This window comes from Lissotriton vulgaris, chromosome 9 (assembly GCF_964263255.1).
Source record: "Lissotriton vulgaris chromosome 9, aLisVul1.2, whole genome shotgun sequence".
NCBI lineage: Eukaryota > Metazoa > Chordata > Amphibia > Caudata > Salamandridae > Lissotriton > Lissotriton vulgaris.
In genome coordinates this window covers 427,035,168-427,055,875 of record NC_141697.1, presented here as the reverse complement: position 1 = coordinate 427,055,875, position 20,708 = coordinate 427,035,168, and the positions used below count along the sequence as shown (strand labels likewise).

The following is a 20,708-nucleotide window of genomic DNA, read 5'->3' as shown; positions in this document are numbered from 1 at the left end:
CATGGAATAAAGTGGCAGTCAGGCCTTTATTAGAAAAAATTAAATCTTGATTTCAAAGAAAAATGTTCTGTCCTATATCCTTATTATGAACACCTGCAAGAATCCTGGAAAAATACCTGAATGATCAGCTCATGGTATTTATTGAGCAGCATGAACTCCCCAATAAACTCAATCTGTTTTGTGTAGCGGGCATAGTGCAGACTCTGGCTTGGTCTCCGCTGTAGATAGTATTAGATCACAAGCAGATAGGGGATAGGCTGCGGCACTAATTATGTTAGATATGTCTGCAGTCTTTAATACGGTCTCCCCATTTCTTCCCACTTCCTGCCTAGCCAGGCTTGGCATTAAAGATACTGCTTTAAGGGCCTGATTCACAAAGGGCCTCCACACTTGAGTTTGAGGCCCCACAGTCATGGGGAAGTCTACACAATCAGGGCAGAATCTCCGCTATGAGAATTCTTGTTGCGTAGATTAATTCATGAGTGCGGAGACTGCCCCATAACTAAGGTTCTCCACCACAAGTGCAGAGGCCCTTTGTGAATCAGACACTGAATGTTTTAAGGTCCGTCCTGCCTGAGTACAAACAGTTATCTGTGGGGTATCTCAGGGATTTTCACTAAGTACATTATTTAATCTGTACCTGTCTTCATTGGCTAAGCTGATTCGCTCTTATGGCTTTCAGGTTTTGTCTTGCGAAGATAACACTGAATATTGTTTTCATTACACGAAGATGTGCAGTCAATTTTCATCAACTTTAGCAACTGCATGAGGACTGAGTACAAACAGTTATCTGTGGGGTATCTCAGGGATTTTCACTAAGTACATTATTTAATCTGTACCTGTCTTCGTTGGCTAAGCGGATTCGCTCTTATGGCTTTCAGGTTTTGTCTTGCGAAGATAACACTGATTATTGTTTTCATTACACGAAGATGTGCAGTCAATTTTCATCAACTTTAGCAACTGCATGAGGGCAATGTCTTTCTGGATGAAGGATAACGGTCTTAAATTAAAAAAAAGAAAAGACAGACGTTATCATCTATGGCATTCATCGCTTGGTTTGGAGTAACAATTGGTGGTCAGATGTTCTGGGGGATCCAACCTTCTCGGTCAAATCTGCAAATCTTCAGGTGAATCAAATGGTATCCTCATGTTTCAATACAATTAGATCTTTAAGGAAAATGTTTCCTTATATTCCATTAACGGCATGGAAAACAGTTGTTCTTGCCATGATTTCTGTAATGTCCTGTATATGAATGTCAATAATTTTTCTTTGAGAAAACTGCAAACTGTTCAAAATTCAGCAGCTTGACTTATCTTGGATATTCCCAAATACTAATCAGTCTTGGGCGAGCTTGCTAAGCTACATTGGCTTCCATTAAGGAAGTGAATCATTTTTAAGTCCCTTTGTATCGCTTAAAAGCCCTGCATGGTATGGAACCTCTGTTTATTAAAACACATTTTCAATAGAACTCACTGACAAGGCCACTTCTCTCAGCTAAACATAGTCTTGTGTTGGTTCTGAAGTTTTGGAAGCCTAAATGTGGTGGTAGAACTTTTTCAGTAGCCAAAACCTAGCTTTTTTTTGCTTCTTTGGGACTTAAGGCCCTTTCAGATTGGCTGCTCTTGATCTTCCGTCATTTTGCGGTTTCCAGTGGGTACATCTCTTCGACGCTTCTTGGTATATGCGCACTATATAAATTTGTTTTCATTTAAAAAAGAAAGTTAGTGTAACTAACATTCCATAAACTTTGTAGTTTTTGAAAACGTGGTATAAAAAGTGAAGGAATATAAAAGAAAAAAAGTGAGGTAAATAATCTTCCCTACCAAGGCATCCATAGCATTTAAGATGTTGAAAGTCTGACAACAACATTTCATGTGGCCCAACTTAACAAGATTTGCTAATGCATAACATTCATCAAGAGGTAGAAGAACCATATGTGGAAAGAAGGACAAGGACTGCAACTCTGCTGCTGCGGGTCTCAACATAGTTGAATGTTCATGTCGCTTCAGCAGACTTTCACCTGAAACAGATTATCTAGGGTGATTGGGCTCAATGATGTTGTCAAAGACCCAGAGTAGATTCAGGCAAGTTTTAAATAAATTATTGCTTTTATGCTTTGTCCCTGCCCAACTCGTAATTGAGAAATTGAGGAACATGATGATTCTATAGTTAAGTCTGTGTGTCTCTTGCAACCAGTCCAGGTGTGGAACCCTACAAGAGCTTGATACCTGATACCGATGAGAGGAAGCACCCCTTTAGTCAAGTTTATGATGGAGCTCGTTGTGGGCCTCTTAAGGTTCACTAAAGGTAGAGCGCCAGTGGACAACTTGATAAACGGCCCTGGTAAGCCCTCAAAGCAAATGTGCGTGCATTCTGGGTAGCATAAGACCAGCATTTGTCAATTTATTGTTGCAGCCTATCAACATTTAAAAGTAGCAATAATGCTAAGAGAAGGGATAGTAAAATGAAGTTAGACATTTGATCCAGGTATGACATTGGTGCTTTTAGTGCAGGGGAAAAAAGGAGGGGGTGGCAAAAATGGAACAGGTACTGAGCACAAAAATAAATGGAGAATATTAAATTACAGTGAGGCAATGTGGTTATAACATATTAATGATAGTTTATACAGATGTCAAGAATAGCTGAACAGTGTGCATTTTGGTGCATTTTGGTGCATGTTGAAGCAAGCCCTATGCCAAATTGGAGATCAGTGTGTCCCTTACTTTTTTGTGTTTGCAGTGTTATACAGCACAAACTTGGCCTGGGGCCATATGAGCCCTTCACATGAGCACAAGTTTAACTACACATCTTATTTAGGCATATGGAGATTACAAAACTTTCTCAAAATCACAGGAGGGTGAGCCAAGAACAGACCTCGACCTGGTTCCACAGGCTGAAGGATGACAGCTCTTGGCCTTAGGCCACATTTCATAAAAACACAGATTTTAAGAATTTGTGGCAAAGCAGAGTATGGACCTTGCATATCACACCTTCCCAAAAATGGGGGTTAAGCATAGATCTATTCTATCTTCAATGCAAATTAGCTGCAGTGATTACACACCCACAATTTGAGATACAACAGTCAGTGTGCCCAATGTTACAGAACGAATAGATGAAAATGCAATCATTGTGCATATTTACCCCTCCTGGGGTAAGCAAACTCAAAAATGTGCTTAGATGGAGCATCTACTGTGCACCACATTTGATATGGTGCAAATTCTGCGGGGGGGGGAGAAGTTGCTACCCAGAGCAATTAGACTTGAGTTATAATTTTGATTGGTGCAAATAGGTGGTTGTTACCGAACAAGGGTTTGAGCATGGAATGTACCTGAGTCATCTGTCTAGATTTGTCCACCCTAATGCACCTGCGTGACCAGGGTCTCAGGGTATAGCACTTGGTCTTGCTTCCTTTTTTATTATAGAAGACATTTCCACTTAGCGTGGCATTAAAGAAGAAGCCAATGACATTGTAAAAATGGAAAAAGCAGCAAGGAAAACATCTCTATTGGAATGAGGAACTTGTCTGTTGCAATTTAAGTGCAGTTCTGCTTTGGTATTTCTCCTTATTGCTCACTGAGTTTCTTAACTTTTACAGTGAGACACAATTCTTTCTTTCTACAGTCCCAGTGCCACAAATCACCTGTTTCATATTGACTTCAAGCTGTGCGGAAGCTTACCTTCACAGCTGGAAGCCCTAAATGTTGAAGATCTTGGGATAAGAGGCTCACTTCTTCAACCAACTTCTGGAAAGCCTCGTTAGATGACATCCATTTTGTAGTCAGGAGTTTCTGAAACAGTGGCTGGAAAATTAGAAGCATGCAGCATTAGAACCTGGAAAACAATACACAAATGCAGTCTACTCACAGTGACATGCAGTTACGTTATTAAATGCAAAATGTGAGCTTAGCAGCTCTTATTTGCTCGAGAAAGACCATGGGACTCATTCCTCACTTCGTCAACAGATATTTTTCACTGCCACTATGACATCTCTTTTTTCCCACGATCCAGCCATCTTGTTTCGTTGGTAAACAAACTATTGCTTGGTGATGGAGTCAAATCTTCAGTTTTGATGATAAACGGAAAGTTTTATTTGAAACAATAGTTGAACTTCTAACTCATGCAGTGACCCTCCCTCATTGTTAAGGCCGTTTACAATGTTTGCAACAGAACTACGATTTCCAAACAGAAACAAAGACTCATTTTAACAACCCATGGAGGATGGAAGGCTGATTTGACCGATTAGAATTAAAATCTTCAAATATGGAGATTCTCCACAATTTGTCTTCCAGACTTGTTAATCCACTGAGCCATATTTCGAGCTATTTCAGTAGAGAATACCACAACAAAGTTATGGTTATTGCATTTGTGCAGCAGCGGCAGGCTAGGTAAGAGTGGTGAGGCGCGGCAGAGCGGAAAGTCGATAGACGACAGAATAGGTATTATTTATTTATTAATAATACCTATTCCGTCGGCTGTCGATTTCCCCCCCTCCTCACCCCGGCCCGCCTCACAGCGTTTACCTGTGCCAGCCACAGCTGGATCTGTGGTAGATATATGGGTGTGATAAGGAGGTCACTGATTCAAATCCAGACTCAGGCTTTTAAGTATATTAAATGAGATATATATATCAATTGGTAATGTTATGTTAAGTGACATTTGTACAGCACATAATCACCAATGCTCTCTTAGCGCTTATGAGAAAAATTACAGAACCATACCCGAAGTTACCTATCACAGTGCCTACTCGCTGATGTCTACACCTACCACACAACATTAATTAATTTAATAATGATTTCCTTAACCAAGAAAGTCTGTAAACAGCAAGGTCGCTTTCATCAATACTCAGACATTTATGGTGTCACACCTCTAATATTCCTATCTAATACGTTAAAAGCAGCATTGCCCTCCACCTTCCCACGTATTTCTCTTTTTGGGGATTATCCTATACCCAGAATATCCTTCTACATTTGTATACCTAATCTTCCACATGTGCTTCTCTGAAGCATTCTCCACGTCCCTCTCCCGTTCAAGCATCCCATTCTCACCACCTGCACAATAAACAGATCTACGCACCTATCTCTCTTCTCTAGTACTAACATGACCTCACCTCACCTGTACTGCCTTTTCCTCATCCTCCATTAAAGAAATGGGGTAACCCAAAAGTACTGGACCCGGGTATCAAATTGATATTAACAAACAATGGTCCGAGACCTATAACTTGGTACAGAAGAAATGAATCAGAACTTATTTGATTTCAGAGCATAAATAATTTGGCACTGCTCAAACCAACCAATTGAAAACATAAGAATTGGCAACAACAAAGAGGTCCAAAAATATATGCAATATTTTAATCTATTGTCATATATAGCACTAATATTGCAATTTACAAATTTTTATAATATTTTCCGTATACATGTAGAATCATGAATTGTAAATGCCCCGTACATAACGTGCAGGAGAAAAGGGGTGTCAAAGGGAGTGTAAGTGATAGGGTGAAAAGAAAGAAGAAATCACACAAAATTTATAAAAACAACAATTTTTCTACTCCGAAGGGGTACCAGCCAATAAATGCTGGACCAAAATACCTGACCACATTCAATTTGTCCAAGAGGACTCCCATTCATTTGTCTGTGAATGCAAAATCGGGAAGGAGGGTTTAATATGTCCTGATGAAGACTCGCATGGCCCAGGCACAACTAACCGCAAGGCCGCAAGACGAGTCGAAACGTCGACACTCTATCTGATACCTGGACCACTACCTATATCCCCCCCTCTTTTTGTGATATAGTGCAGATAATTGTTACATCTTATGTCTGACAAAATGAATAAGAAGTCCTCTTGGACAAATTGAATGTGGTCAGGTATTTTGGTCCAGCATTTATTGGCTGGTACCCCTTCGGAATAGAAAAGATGTTGTTTTTATAAATTTTGTGTGATTTCTTCTTTCTTTTCACCCTATCACTTGCACTCCCTTTGACACCCCTTTTCTCCTGCACGTTATGTACGGGGCATTTACAATTCATGATTCTACATGTATACGGAAAATATTATAAAAATTTGTAAATTGCAATATTAGTGCTATATATGACAATAGATTAAAATATTGCATATATTTTTGGACCTCTTTGTTGTTGCCAATTCTTATGTTTTCCATTGGTTGGTTTGAGCAGTGCCAAATTATTTATGCTCTGAAATCAAATAAGTTCTGATTCATTTCTTCTGTACCAAGTTATAGGTCTCGGACCATTGTTTTCCTCATCCTCAGCCACCTCATCCTTATTCCCCATAGACATGGGACTCTATGCCAGGACACCGTATCGAATATGCTACTTACCAGTATGCATCTGTTCTTGGCATCTGTGCATAGATCGCCGCCTAGTGTTGGGTCCGGATGATCGCACATTGTTGCCCTGGAAGAGTCTTCGAAGTATCACGAGATAGGTGGCTCCTCCCCTGGACTACAGTGCACATGGGCATCGACTCCATCCTCAGATTGTTTTTAGCCATTGTGGAAAAGATGGAGTGAAACTCTGTGAATGATGACCATGCTAGAAGTATGTGTGAGTGCTGCAGCTGCTACAGGTGCCGGGGAGGAGGGCGGGCGATATGAATGTCAGCAGCCCTACATGCCAAGAACAGATGCATACTGGTAAGTAGCATATTCGGTTCGAGGCATGTGGCCTGCTGAATTCATATCTGTGCATAGAATACATAGCAGTCCCTCCATTAGGGGCGGCCGCCTGTGCCAGCTGCAGCAGTTTGGAAAATTGTTTTTAGAACAGCCTGCCCTACAGCTGCCTGCTGTTTGGAGTGCACATCCACACAGTAGTGTTTTGTAAATGTGTGTGTGGTAGACCATGTGGCTGCTCTACATATGTCTTCTAAAGGAATATTTCCAAGAAAAGCCATGGAGGCCCCCAACTTCCGGGTGGAGTGGGCCTGCGGTGGAATCGTTAGAGTGCGCTTGGCTTTCTGATAGCAGATCTGAATACACTTAACGATCCACCTGGCTATACCAGCCTTGGAAATGGGGTTGCCTTTGTGTTGTGGCGAAAAGGCAACAAATAGTTGTTTTGTCTTCCGAAAATCTTTGGTCCTATCAATGTAGTACATCAAGGCTCTTTTGACGTCAAGCGTGTGGAGCATTCTCTCCGCAACTGACTCAGGATTTTGGAAGAACACAGGTAGTTCTATAGTCTGGTTGATATGGAACTGAGAAACCACCTTAGGAAGGAACTTAGGGTTAGTGCGAAGCACCACCCTGTTGGAATTAATTTGTATAAATGGCTCTTGGATAGTTAGTGCCTGGAGTTCACTAACTCGTCGTAGCGACGTAATCGCTATCAGGAAAGCCACTTTCCATGTTAAGAACTGAATCTCGCATGAATGCAGTGGCTCGAAAGGGGGACCCATTAGTCTTGTGAGGACCACATTTAGGTTCCATTCGGGAGCTGGTGGGGTCCGTGGAGGAATGACTTGTTTGAGTCCTTCCAGGAAGGCTTTGATGGCAGGCACTCTGAAAAGGGAGAGGTGCTGCCTGTTTTGCAGATAGGCCGCCATTGCGGATAGATGTATACAAATGGAAGCATAGGCCAGATTACATTTGTAACGATGTAAGAGATAACAAATGATGTTTTGAATAGATGCGTCCAGCGGGTTAATGTTGTGGTCTGCACAATAAATGACAAACCGCTTCCATTTCGCCGCATAGCATGCTCTGGTGGTGGGCTTCCTTGCCTCCCTGATTATGTCCATACAGTCAGGAGGTAAGTTGAGGTAGCCAAACTCTAAGACCTCAGGAGCCAGATCGCCAGGTTGAGCTGTTGCGGATCTGGATGCTGAATGTCGCCATGGCTCTGCGTCAAAAGCTTGGGTGTGAGGCACAGCCTTTGATGCGGTACCACCGATAGTTCCAGAAACGTGGTGTACCATGGTTGGCGTACCCACGTCGGAGCAACCAGGATGAGAGTCATCGAGTGTTGCTTCAGCTTGCGTGCCACCAGCGGTATTAGAGGTGCTGGGGGAAAAGCGTACGCAAATTTGCCTGACCAGTTCATCCATATCGCATTGCCCTGCGACTGAGGGTGTGGAAACCTGGTGGCAAAGCTTTGGCATTTGGCGTTTTCCTTTGTGGCGAACAGGTCTATCTCTGGATGACCCTACCTTTGGAAGTATGGGTGGAGTACTGATGGATGTATCTCCCACTCGTGCATTTGGTGGCTGTACCTGCTGAGCAGGTCCGCCATCTGATTGTCCTTGCCCGGGAGGTGTTCCGCCATGAGGAAGATATTCTTTTGAATGGCCCACTTCCACATGCTCTGAGCCAGATGAGACAACTGTGGAGAGTGTGGACCTCCCTGCTTCTGGATGAAGTACATGGCCGTCATGTTGTCTGTCCGGATCAACACGACCTTGTTGCACAGATGTACCTTGAATGCTTTCATTGCCATGAAGATAGCCATCAGTTCTAGAACATTGATATGCATCTTCCTCTGCTGTGTTGTCCATAGTCCCTGCACAGTGTAGTGGAGTACATGAGCTTTCCAACCCTGGAGAGAAGCGTCCGTCGTCAGAATGATCTGTGGCACAGGCTCCTGGAACGGTCGTCCCTTGCAAAGGTTTTGTGGATTCCACCAATGCAGAGAGCTGTATGCACGACTGGTTACCAACACTAGGTCTTTCAACTGTCCGTGAGCCTGAGTCCACTGACCTGCTAAGCACTCCTGAAGCGGACGCATATGTAGTCTCGCGTGCGGGACTATGGAGATGCAGGAGGCCATCATGCCTATCAACTGCATGAACACTCGTGCTGGAAGCGAGTGTTGAGGTCTGAATTTCTGTATCAGCGATTGAATGCTGCTGACCCTCACTGAATTTGGCTGTGCTGTGGCTGCCAGAGTGTTTATCGTCGCACCCAGATACTGCCATATGTGGGCGGGTTGCAGGTGGGACTTTGGGTAATTCAGTGAGAATCCCAGATCGTGAAGAAGGTGAATGGTGTGGGACATGTGGGCGGCACACTGCTGGGCCGACTTTGCCTGGATTAGCCAGTCGTCCAGATAAGGGTAGACGTGAATGTTCTGTCTCCTTAGGTGTGCCACCACCGTCGCCAGGCACTTCGTAAACACCCTGGGTGCCGTGGTGACTCCGAAAGGTAGAACCTTGAACTGGTAATGTTGGTTTTGGATGGTGAACCGGAGGTATTTTCTGTGTGACGGGTGCAGCGGAATATGAAAATACGCATCCTTCAGATCTAATGTTGCGAGAAAATCCCCCTGACTGAGCAACGGTAGGACTTGCTGCAGTGTTAGCATGTGAAAGTGCTCCGACAGAATGTACTGATTGAGGGGTCTGAGGTCCAGTATGGGTCTGAGGGACCCGTCCTTTTTTGGTATCAAGAAGTACAGTGAGTAAACTCCTGTGCCTCTTTCTTCCACAGGCACGAGCTCGATTGCCCCTTTTTGCAGCATGACGAGTACCTCCTGCTGCAATAAGTGCAAATGCTCAGCGGACATAGGACGGTGTCTTGGGGGTATGTTGGGTGGAGTGGATGTTAACTCCAGACAATAACCGTACTGGATAAGCTGTGTGACCCACCTGTCTGTGGTGATGGACTTCCAGACTGGCAGGAACTGTTGAAGTCTCTCCCCGACGGGTGTTGCGTGGTCGGGGGGCAGTGACAAGGCGTCACTGTTTGTTAGTGGCGGAGGATCTGGAGTTGTTGTTTCCACGACCTCTGCCCTTAGCGCTGTTTCCACGATATCCACCTCTACTTTGTTTGGTGTATGTGGTTTGCGTGCCGCCATTATAGTACTGTGTGTTCTGGGACAGCTGGCCTCTGGAAACACCTCTATTGCTTGAGCGATGAAAAGAACCACCCCTGAACTGCTGCGACTGTAGAGCCCCCATAGACTTTGCAGTCTCAGTGTCTTTCTTGATTTTTTCCAAGGTGGTGTCCACCTCTGGGCCAAATAGATGATCAGGGTTTACTGTCTGATTTAGAATGGTGGTCTGTATCTCTGGCTTGAACCCGGAGATTCTGAGCCAGGCATGTCGTCTCAACATGACACTAGTGTTAACAGCTCTGGCCGCGGTGTCTGCTGCGTCCAGTGCATATTTGATAGAAGCATTTGATATGAGCTTCCCTTCCTGGATGAGCATCTCAGCTGCCTCCTTATTTTCATCTGGTAGGTGCTGTAACAGGGTCTCAAGTGTGTCGTAATGGACCCTGTCATACCTGGCTAAGAGTGCCTGAGTGTTTGAAATGCGCCAGATATTGGCCGCTTGAGCTGCCACCCTTTTCCCTGATGCCTCGAACACCTTAGATTCCTTATCTGGGGAGGAGCATCACCAGTTGTTTGTGAATTAGCCCTTTTCTGGGCATTAGAAACAACAAGAGAGTCCAACGGCAACTGTCCCTTAATGTAAGTAGGGTCCCCAGGCGCCGGTTTGTACTTTTTTTCAATCCTGGGGTTTATCACCCTGGCTCTCGTAGGCTCCTTAAAGATTTCCCCAGCATGCTTCAAGGCACCCTTCAACATAGGCAGAGTCTTGACAGTCCTCTCTGAGGTGGAAAAGGTGTTGAAAAGAAAGTCTACTTCAATGGGGTCAGCATGGAGCTGGACGTCATGATTCTTAGCCGCCCTTTCAATGAGGGCATTAAACGCTGCCGAATCCTCAGTAGGCGACGTTTTTACAGCATACACCTGATTGTCTGGGGCAGAGTGTGGATCACCTGGGTCAGCAGCATCTGCCCAGGGTTCATTTGTATCATCTGGATCAGTGTCCACAGGATAGCTGTATTCGTCATTATCACCTTCCCCAGTGTCCACATCTGAATAAGTGGGTGAGACATCATGGCCACGTGGAGATACAGGTTCTACAAGAACAGGTGTTGAAGTAGAATCCTTTTTCTTCTTTAGTGGAATTTTATAGGACTCCATTGGCTGTTCCGGGGCGATTTTCCGTTATGTCTCGGCATCGATAAACTGTTCCTGTTGCTCTTCCAACGAGGATTGTCGATGCTTTGCGGCCGGGACCACAGTTGTCGACTTCGGCACCGTGAACACCTTCTTGGGCATGTCGGCGGCCAATATTAGGGACGAAAGCCTTCGGCACCACTTTCGGCGGCAGCGTGAAGTGGATGGGCGCCGACGTCTTCTGAGGTTTATCGGCAGGCTTCGAAGGTGAAGGATCTTTAGGCCCGACACCCGAGGCCTTGTCCTTGATGCGCTTCAGGGAGTCTGCCACCTGCTTCGAGAATGAGGCGGACGGCTGCGTTGACTCGACGGAATCCTTCGAGGCACCACCAGGCGCGGACTCAGGGGTTGTTCTGCTCTTGGCCTTGTCCGGCCGACGCGGAGGCTCGAGAACCTTCGGATCACCGAGTCATTTGTCGGTGTCGACTGTCTTCGGCGCCGATTTGTTCGGCGGTTTCTTCGGGTTGATAACGCTCTTCTGCTTCGTCGGTGCCGACAGGTCCGAGGACTTCGAGCCGACCAAAGCAATACGCACTTTTGGTTTTGATGTAGTCAGCAGTGCTTTTGGTTGCGTCGATACCGGAGCTTTCACTTTCGGTTTCGATTTCGCAGTTTGCGGCTCCTTAGATATGTCCGAAGCCGAGCCCGAAGGCGGGGCTGTAGAACTTATTGGAAGATCTTGGGTAAGGCCTTGTGGCGATCCCTCGACCTGAGCCTTATGAAGCGTTTCGGCCCCAGTGTCAGTTTGTGTGCATAACTCCTCGCTCGAGCTATCTCACCTGGCCCCAAAGGCCCCGTCGTCGTCTCCTACCTCGTCGACGACTTCTTCCGCTTTGAGCATCTCAACATCTACGTCGTAGTTGGAGTCGACCTCCGACGCAGGATTCAACAGGTTCTCTCGAACCTCCCAGTCTGCTCCTTCATCATCCCCGGCATCGAAGATGTCCACAGGCTCCGGTGCAGTCTGCTGGGCTTCCTTGCGCACAGCGCGTCGATGCAGAAGTGTCTTCTTGGATCGAAAACGGGAACAAGCCATGCAGCTGGCTTCATCATGATCCGGCGACAGACACTTGTTGCGCACCGGGTGGACGTCGATGTGGGGATACTTGGAGTTGCACACGGGACATATCTTGAACGGGCTCCGTTCCATGATGGTTCGTCGATAAGGCCTTTGGCATCGACCGGGCCTTCAGCGTCGAAAAGCACGCAGCTCTCCTGGATATCCGGCACGGGAACTGAGCTGGAACAGAACTGGGCACCGAACGCAAGACTATACCGACGAAAAAACTAAAAGAAAACTTTTATATCGATTCCGACTTGAGTAAACCAATATGCATCCGAACCCAATGGCCGAAAAAAACAATCTGAGGATGGAGTTGATGCCCATGCGCACTGTAGTCCAGGGGAGGAGCCACCTATCTCGTGATACTTCGAAGACTCTTCCAAGACAACAATGTGCGATCATCTGGACCCAACACTAAGCGGCGATCTATGCACAGATATGAATTCAGCAGCCCACATGCCTCGAACATGGGTGCTTGAAGGTGAAATCGCCAGTTCTGAATCTAGAAATACCAACTCAACAGCATCAATGCGTTTTACATTCCTTTTTGTAACTGACATTGACTTTATGGATTTATATATATATATATATATATATATATGTATATATATATATATATATATATATATATATATATATATATATATATATACATATATATATATATATATATATATATATATATATATATATATATATATATATATATTAATATATGGTACCCCAAGGATGGACTTGGTGTACCATAGCTGCCAACAACTGCTTCTCGGTGCTTTTGCGGATTGGCTTCCAGTGCCAATTTCGCGGAACTCACCGCACTGAACAAGCACCCTTCGCGCCTAGGGCAGGGGCGCCCATAGTTGTGCCACAAGACCGAGTCGGCAAAGAAGGGGTCTATTGAATAAGGAGGGCCATCAGGGTGCACAGGAAGGCAGGTGAGAGTTATTTAAATGCTGCGCCCTGGAACATTCAGCCTCTTTGTCCCCTCAGATCTCCAGCAAGCTGCAGAGGTGCGTCATTGACCACCCACCCACCCTGCAGAGGAACGAGGCTTCGTGGAGCACTGACAGTTAACAACAAAGGGGGATGCACAACAAGGGAAGTTCAGAGACTGGTTGGACCTAAGCAGGGGGTAGGATCCACATGTGCAGAGGGTAGGCGGTAAAGGAGGGCTGACCTGCCGGTGGTCTTGAACTCTACTGCCCAAACTCTCAACGTATGGACTAAGTAGAACCTTGGGGAAGCTGCCTGTGTTCAGGCACCCCGGTGGGCCGGTGCATTATGCGTGCCCTGGATATCAAGTAATTCTACTGTTTGCTGTAGCGCGTTGGGGCCTGCCGGCACAATGTGCGCAGCTGAGTGGAGAGCTTGGTGGGCTGAGTCGGTCAGGTTCAATGTAAGGCCAAGCTCAAGTGCAGGTGTAATATTGGGCCTAATTTTCTTACTGCCTTTGACATGTTGTTGCCACTAAAGTGTACGGCCAAAACGGAAGTTCAAGCGTAATGTGCTGCCTGATTTACCTAATGCCTTTGACAGGTTGATGCGGCTAAATCATGATGCTGTGAATAATTGCATATATCCAAACAGAATTACCTGGTTTGATGTGAAGAAAAGGCTACGCCTTAGACAATATACTCTGACTCTGAGAGTTCATGGGCATAGCCGGGTAGAAAATGTCGGAAATGGAGAGGGGTGAATGTCACATTGTGCTCATACTATTTAAAATCTAATTATAGTGGCCCACTGCCAACATGGATAATATAAATTTGGGAAACTGTAACATTGTGATAATACTTTGTGAGACGCAGCGCAATACCGGGACCGAGAACTTGAGCACACCACAAGCCCCCGAGAGCAGTGGGAGAAGAGGGCAGGAAGCCAACGCCCCCAGCACCTGACCGGCAGCATATTTGAGACCTCGCGCCTCCCGCCTCGCTGGAGACGCAGCGCAATACCAGGACTGGGACCTTGAGCACACCACAAGCCCCAGAGAGCAGTGGGAGAAGCGGGCAGGAAGCCAACGCCCCCAGCACCTGACCGGCAGCATATTTGAGACATCGCGCCTCCCGCTTCGCTGGAGATGCAGCGCAATACCGGGACCTTGAGCACACCACAAGCCCCAGAGAGCAGTGGGAGAAGCGGGCAGGAAGCCAACGCCTTCAGCACCTGACCGGCAGCATATTTGAGACCTCGCGCCTCCCGCTTCGCGGGACGCGCACCGGTACGTGCCAGGCGAAGCCCCGGCCAAGGTCGGGCCCATTTGAGCCCGTTCGAGTACGATTGAGGACGGGACGGGGCCACCCTCTTTCATCTGCAATATGAAGGTTAGTGCACGACTAGCAGACTGCCATTTCCCACAGTTCATTATTGTAATAACCACTGTAAGTGATTAAAGGAGCAGCTGTCTTTTAAATTACTACTGCAATGACTGCTAAGGCTGGGAGGGGCAGGAAGTCCATTACCGGCGGGTCAATCGTGGGCACCTTAGATCAATTTCTTACGAGAGCATCTTCTGTGTTGGCCCACGAAATAGAACTGACCAAAAGGAGGTTATCCTTGGACCCTGCCTTTGATAAACGGTCATCTATGGGTTGGCGGGCCCAGGCACCGTCCCCTAATTATCAACTAGCGATAGAAACTACCATGCCAGGTGGCAATGGCGAGGGGAACAAGATACAGCAAGCTGCTGGAGGAACCCCTACTCTCACTGCTAGTATGGATATTACACCACTTACTCAAAGCGCTTCTACCCACAACTATGAGCATTCTGGACCACCAACGCCAAGATTGAAAACGCGATCTGCTCACAGTTCTAAAGTGGGGGCCACCCATCCTGTAGTAGATCCTACTCCTAAGAGGAAGCATGGGGGTGCCCCTTTAAAAAGCAGAAAAGAGAAAATTCAGAAGCGCAATATGGTGGTGGATAACCCACTGTCAAGATCTCCAGATAGTCCTGCCATTTGCCAGCCCATTTCCATAATAAACACACCTACAACGAGCCTTAGTGTTGTGTGCCCTACCGAGTGGAGAATAGACTTTTACACTAAATTGGAACACATTTTTACCAAGACATGTCTCCCTATATATGATAGACTCAATTTGATAGAAAATAGACTTGCGTGCCTTGAACTATTGTTTCCCCCAGCCCAGGCACAGGATGGCTTACGGGACAAAGGGGCAACTGAAAATCAAACGAGCCTGTCCAGGCCAATTAATGGAGATGACCACCATTTTGCCCTGTCTACTACGAACAACATAGTTCATTTAACTCCCCCTGTTGTAGTATCGAATGACCCCTTACCCCAAACAAGTGACACTGCTGTGAACAAGAACAGAGCAGGGAGTAGAAGGTCGGAGATTGGGGGTGGCAGCGGGACTGAGAACCAACGTCCACGAGCATATAGTAATACGCCCTGTGATGTACCAACAAATGCTTTACTGTGTATAGATCTCCCTCCTGAGTCCATACCATATGTGGTGGTGCTTGTGGGGGTCCCAATCTTGAGCCAGGGTAAAAAGGAGGCTTACATGGAGCTTAAAAACAAATGCACCCATTGGCTTAAATACAATAGGCCACTTCCCACTATGGTATCGAGCGAAATTTTGTTCGCTAGACAAGTGGATTGGGTAGGACCAAGGAAAAAACTATCAAGGGAGACTGTGTTATAATTAATTTTAGGAATAGACGGGCTGCTGAACATATTTGTAACTGGGTTTTGGTACATTCTGATATGCAAATCCAATCCCTGCCCGAACCTATTTTTACCCTGCCTCACACACTGATCCCAGTCTTACCAGAGGAGGCCAATTTTGGGGGGGCCAGGAAGCTTTAGGTCCCAGTGTCCATGCTGGGTCTGCAAACTGGAAGGGAGTTAACACCCATGCCCCTTTATTGGCTTCGTTTCCCCAAAATAATAGATTCAGTATCCTAGATCAAATAGATTGGCGGCGTAGGAACTGCCCACCCCTACCTCGCCCTGCTGTTGACCAGGGCCTGTTATTAGCTAGAGAGGGCCCTGTAGTAAATGATTGCCTTATTATCACAACTTGTCATCAGGGGGGCGTGTGTGCAAGGAAGGCAAAAAGGACAAGTGGGAGGCGGGGCAGGGTGTGTAAACACGTGGGTTCATTGCGAGGAGCTTTGTCTCCAGCAGTACATGAGGCTGTTGGTGGTGTACCAATCCTGGCCCTAATGGGAAGGGACCAAGAGAGAGATCTAGGGGACAAGGGGTCAAATTATGACAGGGGGGGTAGGTCCTGTTGCCGGTCCACTCGACGAGGACAATAGTTGCTTTAGGACACAAGGGAAAACTAGTGGGGGGGGGGGGGTGACTACTGGAAACATCAAAATTCTCTCCTGGAATATGGCTGGGATTAAAAGTAAATTAGTATGCCCAGACTGGGGTGTGTTCATAGACAAGGGCGACATTTGTCTAATGCAGGAGACATGGGCGTTGGAAGAGAACTTGAGGGGAGGTTTTGCCACTTTTAGTATATTGGCCACATCGAAGGGTAGGGGCAGACCATCAGGGGGCCTTAGCATCTGGGTGGGCACTCACTTGGGTGCTAAAGCAGCTCATTTACCAAATAACTCACCTGATGTACAATGTGTTCTCCTAACGCATCCTGATTCTACACAAATCCCCCTTCTGAACATCTACTCGAGGCCTACACAGAGCGGGCAAGAATCTCGAGCTATTGACCAACTGATGCAGTTCATTTCAACCCTTGGGCCAGCAGTTCCCCTAATAGTGGGTGGCGATTTCAACTGTCAGTTCGAGCCCCTTACTAATGCAACTTTAGACGGCCTAGCTGACGAGGACCAGTACTGGCGTATCCCTGAACCACAGATCTCGCCAGTCAGTGCATGGACACCGCTGGTCCTCAAATGAAACTCGTTCATCCTTTCATCTTCTCTGAGGGCATGCAATGGGAGGACAACATCAGACAGACCAGGTCTACTGACCTTCAATAGAGAAGGGCATAATTATCTTATAGACTACATTTTGGTTGAATCCAGAACTTGGGACAGGGTTCTGGATTTTCAGGTCATTCCGAGGAATGACAGCGACCATAATGCCCTGGGTTTGACACTAAAACCAGGGAGTTTGGGCCTGTCTAACCCCATAGCAGCGATTAACCCAGTACAACATCCTCTCTCAATAACTAATAACAGGCGGAGAGTCAAATGGCCACATATACAGGGCTCCCCAAACAAACTTACATGTATATAACAGGCTCTGCCACATCTGAGAGAGATGGGAGAGGTTGGGGATATGGACATGCTCCTAGGATGGGAGGACTGCCCTTGCGAAATACACAAACAGTTGGCATCTAAACTGATTGATGTGTTCTATCCGGAAGGATCTAAAAAGGCAAGACCTGTTACAGCCCACACCTGGTATAATGCTAATTGCCGGAATGCCAAAAAAGATTTGCTAATTGCTGTAAAAGCCAAGGATAAGACATCTATTACGCAATGTCGGTCCAAGTATAATCAGACTATCCAAAGGGCAAATAAAGAATGGTAAGCTGACAAATGGAAGGACCTCAGAATAGCACTTAAGTGTAAGGACCCGAAATCTTTCTGGGCAATTGTGAGCTCTGGGGGTATAGAGGGTAGTTCAGCGATCAAACCTAACATAGCTGCAGCTGTCTGGGAGGCACATTTTGGCGCCCTGTATGCATATCCACGAGATGATGGTACTTCGACCCCAATCTCCGGCCTCCTCCATGAGTATCGATTAGAGGGGGCCTGGAATATTACTTTTGGCGAGGTCGAAGCAGCCATCACCAAACTCCTACCCAATAAGGCACCTTACCTGGATAATCTTCCGGGAGACATATTTCGGTCCATACCGAAAATATGGGCACCATATTTGGTTGTTCACTTTAACGCCATACTAAAAGGCATGGACCCACTGGATACCTGGCGCGGTCCGGAGATTGTCCCTATCCACAAAAAAGGTTGTCCCCTTGTGCCGTCAAACTACAGGCCTATCAGTTTAATAGATATCACTGAAAAACTGATGGGACGGATCATCCTAGATAGAGTTCAGGGGTGGATAGAGGAAAATTAGATCTTAAGCATTCTGCAGGCGGGCTTTAGGATGAGCATCTCGACAGTGAACCAGATATTTAGACGCCAGGTATTGTACTGGAAATCGGTGAGTTTGGAGGGTGGCAGCCACTAACTCATCTTTGTTGACTTGCAGTCAGCCTTTGATCTGGTCCAGAGGGATAAGTTATGGAGTGTATTGCTTGAACTGGGTCTACCAACTTATTTACTGGATGTGCTAATGAGGCTCCATACGGATACCTATGCACAAGTGAGGTGTGGGAAGCATGGAGAACTGTCAGCCCACTTCCCGGTGAAAAAGGGGGTGCGCCAGGGTTGTGTCCTGGCACCTACCCTATTCTGTCTATATATAAATGGGCTTATAGACCACCTACTTGGTGTCAAGGATACCAATGCCCCGAAACTAGCCTCAGTTAGGGTGCCCGCATTGATGTTTGCGGACGACACTTTGTTGTTGTCCAAAACATCAATGGGCATCCAACGAACCCTGGACGATTTTGCTGACTTCTGTGTATCTAGAGGGCTAGAGATAAATTTAGCCAAGACTAAATTTATGATCTTCAATCCCCCAGGCAGACTCGCCCAAATCCACTCCTGGATGGAATTCCATTGGAGCGAGTAAAGACCTTCGAGTATCTAGGCATCACGGTCACAGAATACTTTGACTGGGATATCCAGCTAGCAAAAGCCACTCTTAGGCTAACTCAAGTGGCGGGGGTTTCGAAAGTGCATAGGACATCTGATTTTAAGCCAGCTGCCCCTGTCATAGAAATCTACAAACTACAGGCTAAAGCGGACTCTATGTATGGGGCGGAATTATGGGGCCATCAAAGGCCACTCAACCTCATGAAGGTAAAACATAGGTTCATAAGGAATTTACTTTGTCTTCCAGCCAGTACACCACTAGTCCACTACGCATGGACTTGGGGCTACTCCCTATTGAGGAAGACACAGCATTGCGGCCACTGACGTATTGGAGGAGACTATGGTCAGTGCCTGAATTAGCCTCCTATAAAAATGAATTCAGGGAGGTCTGGGATGTACTGAGAACAAAGAAAATCTCGAGGCTAGCACACATCAAGGTAATTAGCACTAAGATTGGCCTACCCGAGTTATGGAAAACACCTGATGTAACATGTCGAGTGCTAACCAGGGCAGATTTGGTTTGCCACTTTAGGCAATATAATTTATTGTCTCTTCATGCGGAGCCCTGCAGTGGGAAGATTAACAACTGAGTTTCTCCAAGTAAAAGTAGATTTTAAAATGGAGGATTTTTTAGACGTGATTTATCCTCCATCGGCGAGGAAACTCTACATGCAATTTAGGATTGGCACTCTTCCGCTTAGGGTATTCACTAGTAAATGGGACAGTACTGAGAATACGGAGTGCCCATCTAGCAAATATATTACTGGAGATGAAATTCATGTTTTTTTTCTTCTGCCCGGCCCATCAGGACACATGAAAAAGCTGGTTGATACCAATTTGTAGAAACCTAGGCTTCAGACACTGTGTTCTAGCCTTTCGAGTCCTAAAATATGATACCCACCCCCCATTATCTTTGCTGTTTATCGCTTTTTACATGGTATGTGGCACTGACGTAGGAAATTTTTGTAATGAATTTAACGTCAACAGGATATTATATTTTCTAGAATGTTTTGATAACTATCTAATGTTTAATTCAATTTTATGATACGATGGTCTATGCCATAGTTTTAACTTGTAATTAATGTGTACTTTGAGGATTTGGATTCATTTTGTATTGTATATAGGATATTTAATCTTTTTTTATTGCGTGTTATGTATGTATTTTATCTGCACTTTTATGGTCTTGTGACCGAAATAAAGTTATCGACTGATAATACTTTGTGCCTCTAATGATTTAGCAACAGACACAAGATCCACACCCAGTCACCTGTTACAAAGAAATAATATCAGAAGGCAACTGTAATAACCTATTACAGTTGAGTTCTGACGTCACAATGCCTGCTGACAAAGCCAGCAGCCAATGTGAAAGGTAGGACAGGCCACAGAGCATAATTAGGCAGCTGTTTAAAAAATGAAAATGAAACAATGCTTTTCTTTCTAGTTGTACAGGGACAAGTAGAAGGTATGGTGCTTATTTACAAGGAGGTTGCGCCTCCGTTACGTCATTTTTGTCACGCAGCAGCGGCGCTTTCTTTGCTCCATATTTACAGGGTGACGCACCCTTAGCTAGTGATTTAGTTGTATAACCCTACAGAAAAACACCTTGACTTAGTTGTGCGATATTTACCTACCAAATAAGTAGTTGTCTAAGTGCTGCTGATTCAAGGGGAATGCACAATGGAAAGGAACTAGTATGGCTGACTCTGCCTTCAAATGTATATTTGATGCCTGTTGTCTTTTAGGTACTGCTGGCTTCTTGTGATTAGGGGTGGGCGGAACTCACGGAGTTTCACTCCACAGAATTCGGTAGAGTTACATAAAAATTCTGCGAGCTTCCCCAAAGTTCTGCAAGCAGGTAGAATCAGCATGTTGCTCTGATTGTTATTGCCGAGAGCTTGTTCTGCATTGCAAAGTCAACATGAACGACACCACCAAGCAAGC

The 20,708-nt window shown here is 45.8% G+C and overlaps 1 protein-coding gene across 2 annotated transcripts in view; it reads right to left on the bottom strand.

Moving 5' to 3' along the window:
- The window catches only part of EXOC3L4 (exocyst complex component 3 like 4), a 424,048-nt gene that overhangs the window by 69,824 nt on the left and 333,516 nt on the right, over positions 1–20,708 (bottom strand). For both annotated transcript variants that reach the window (XM_086937846.1, XM_086937847.1), the window contains exon 9: positions 3,679–3,801. In XM_086937846.1, coding sequence (XP_086793972.1) covers positions 3,679–3,801 — 123 coding nt within the window. The remainder of the gene's footprint in view (positions 1–3,678; positions 3,802–20,708) is intronic.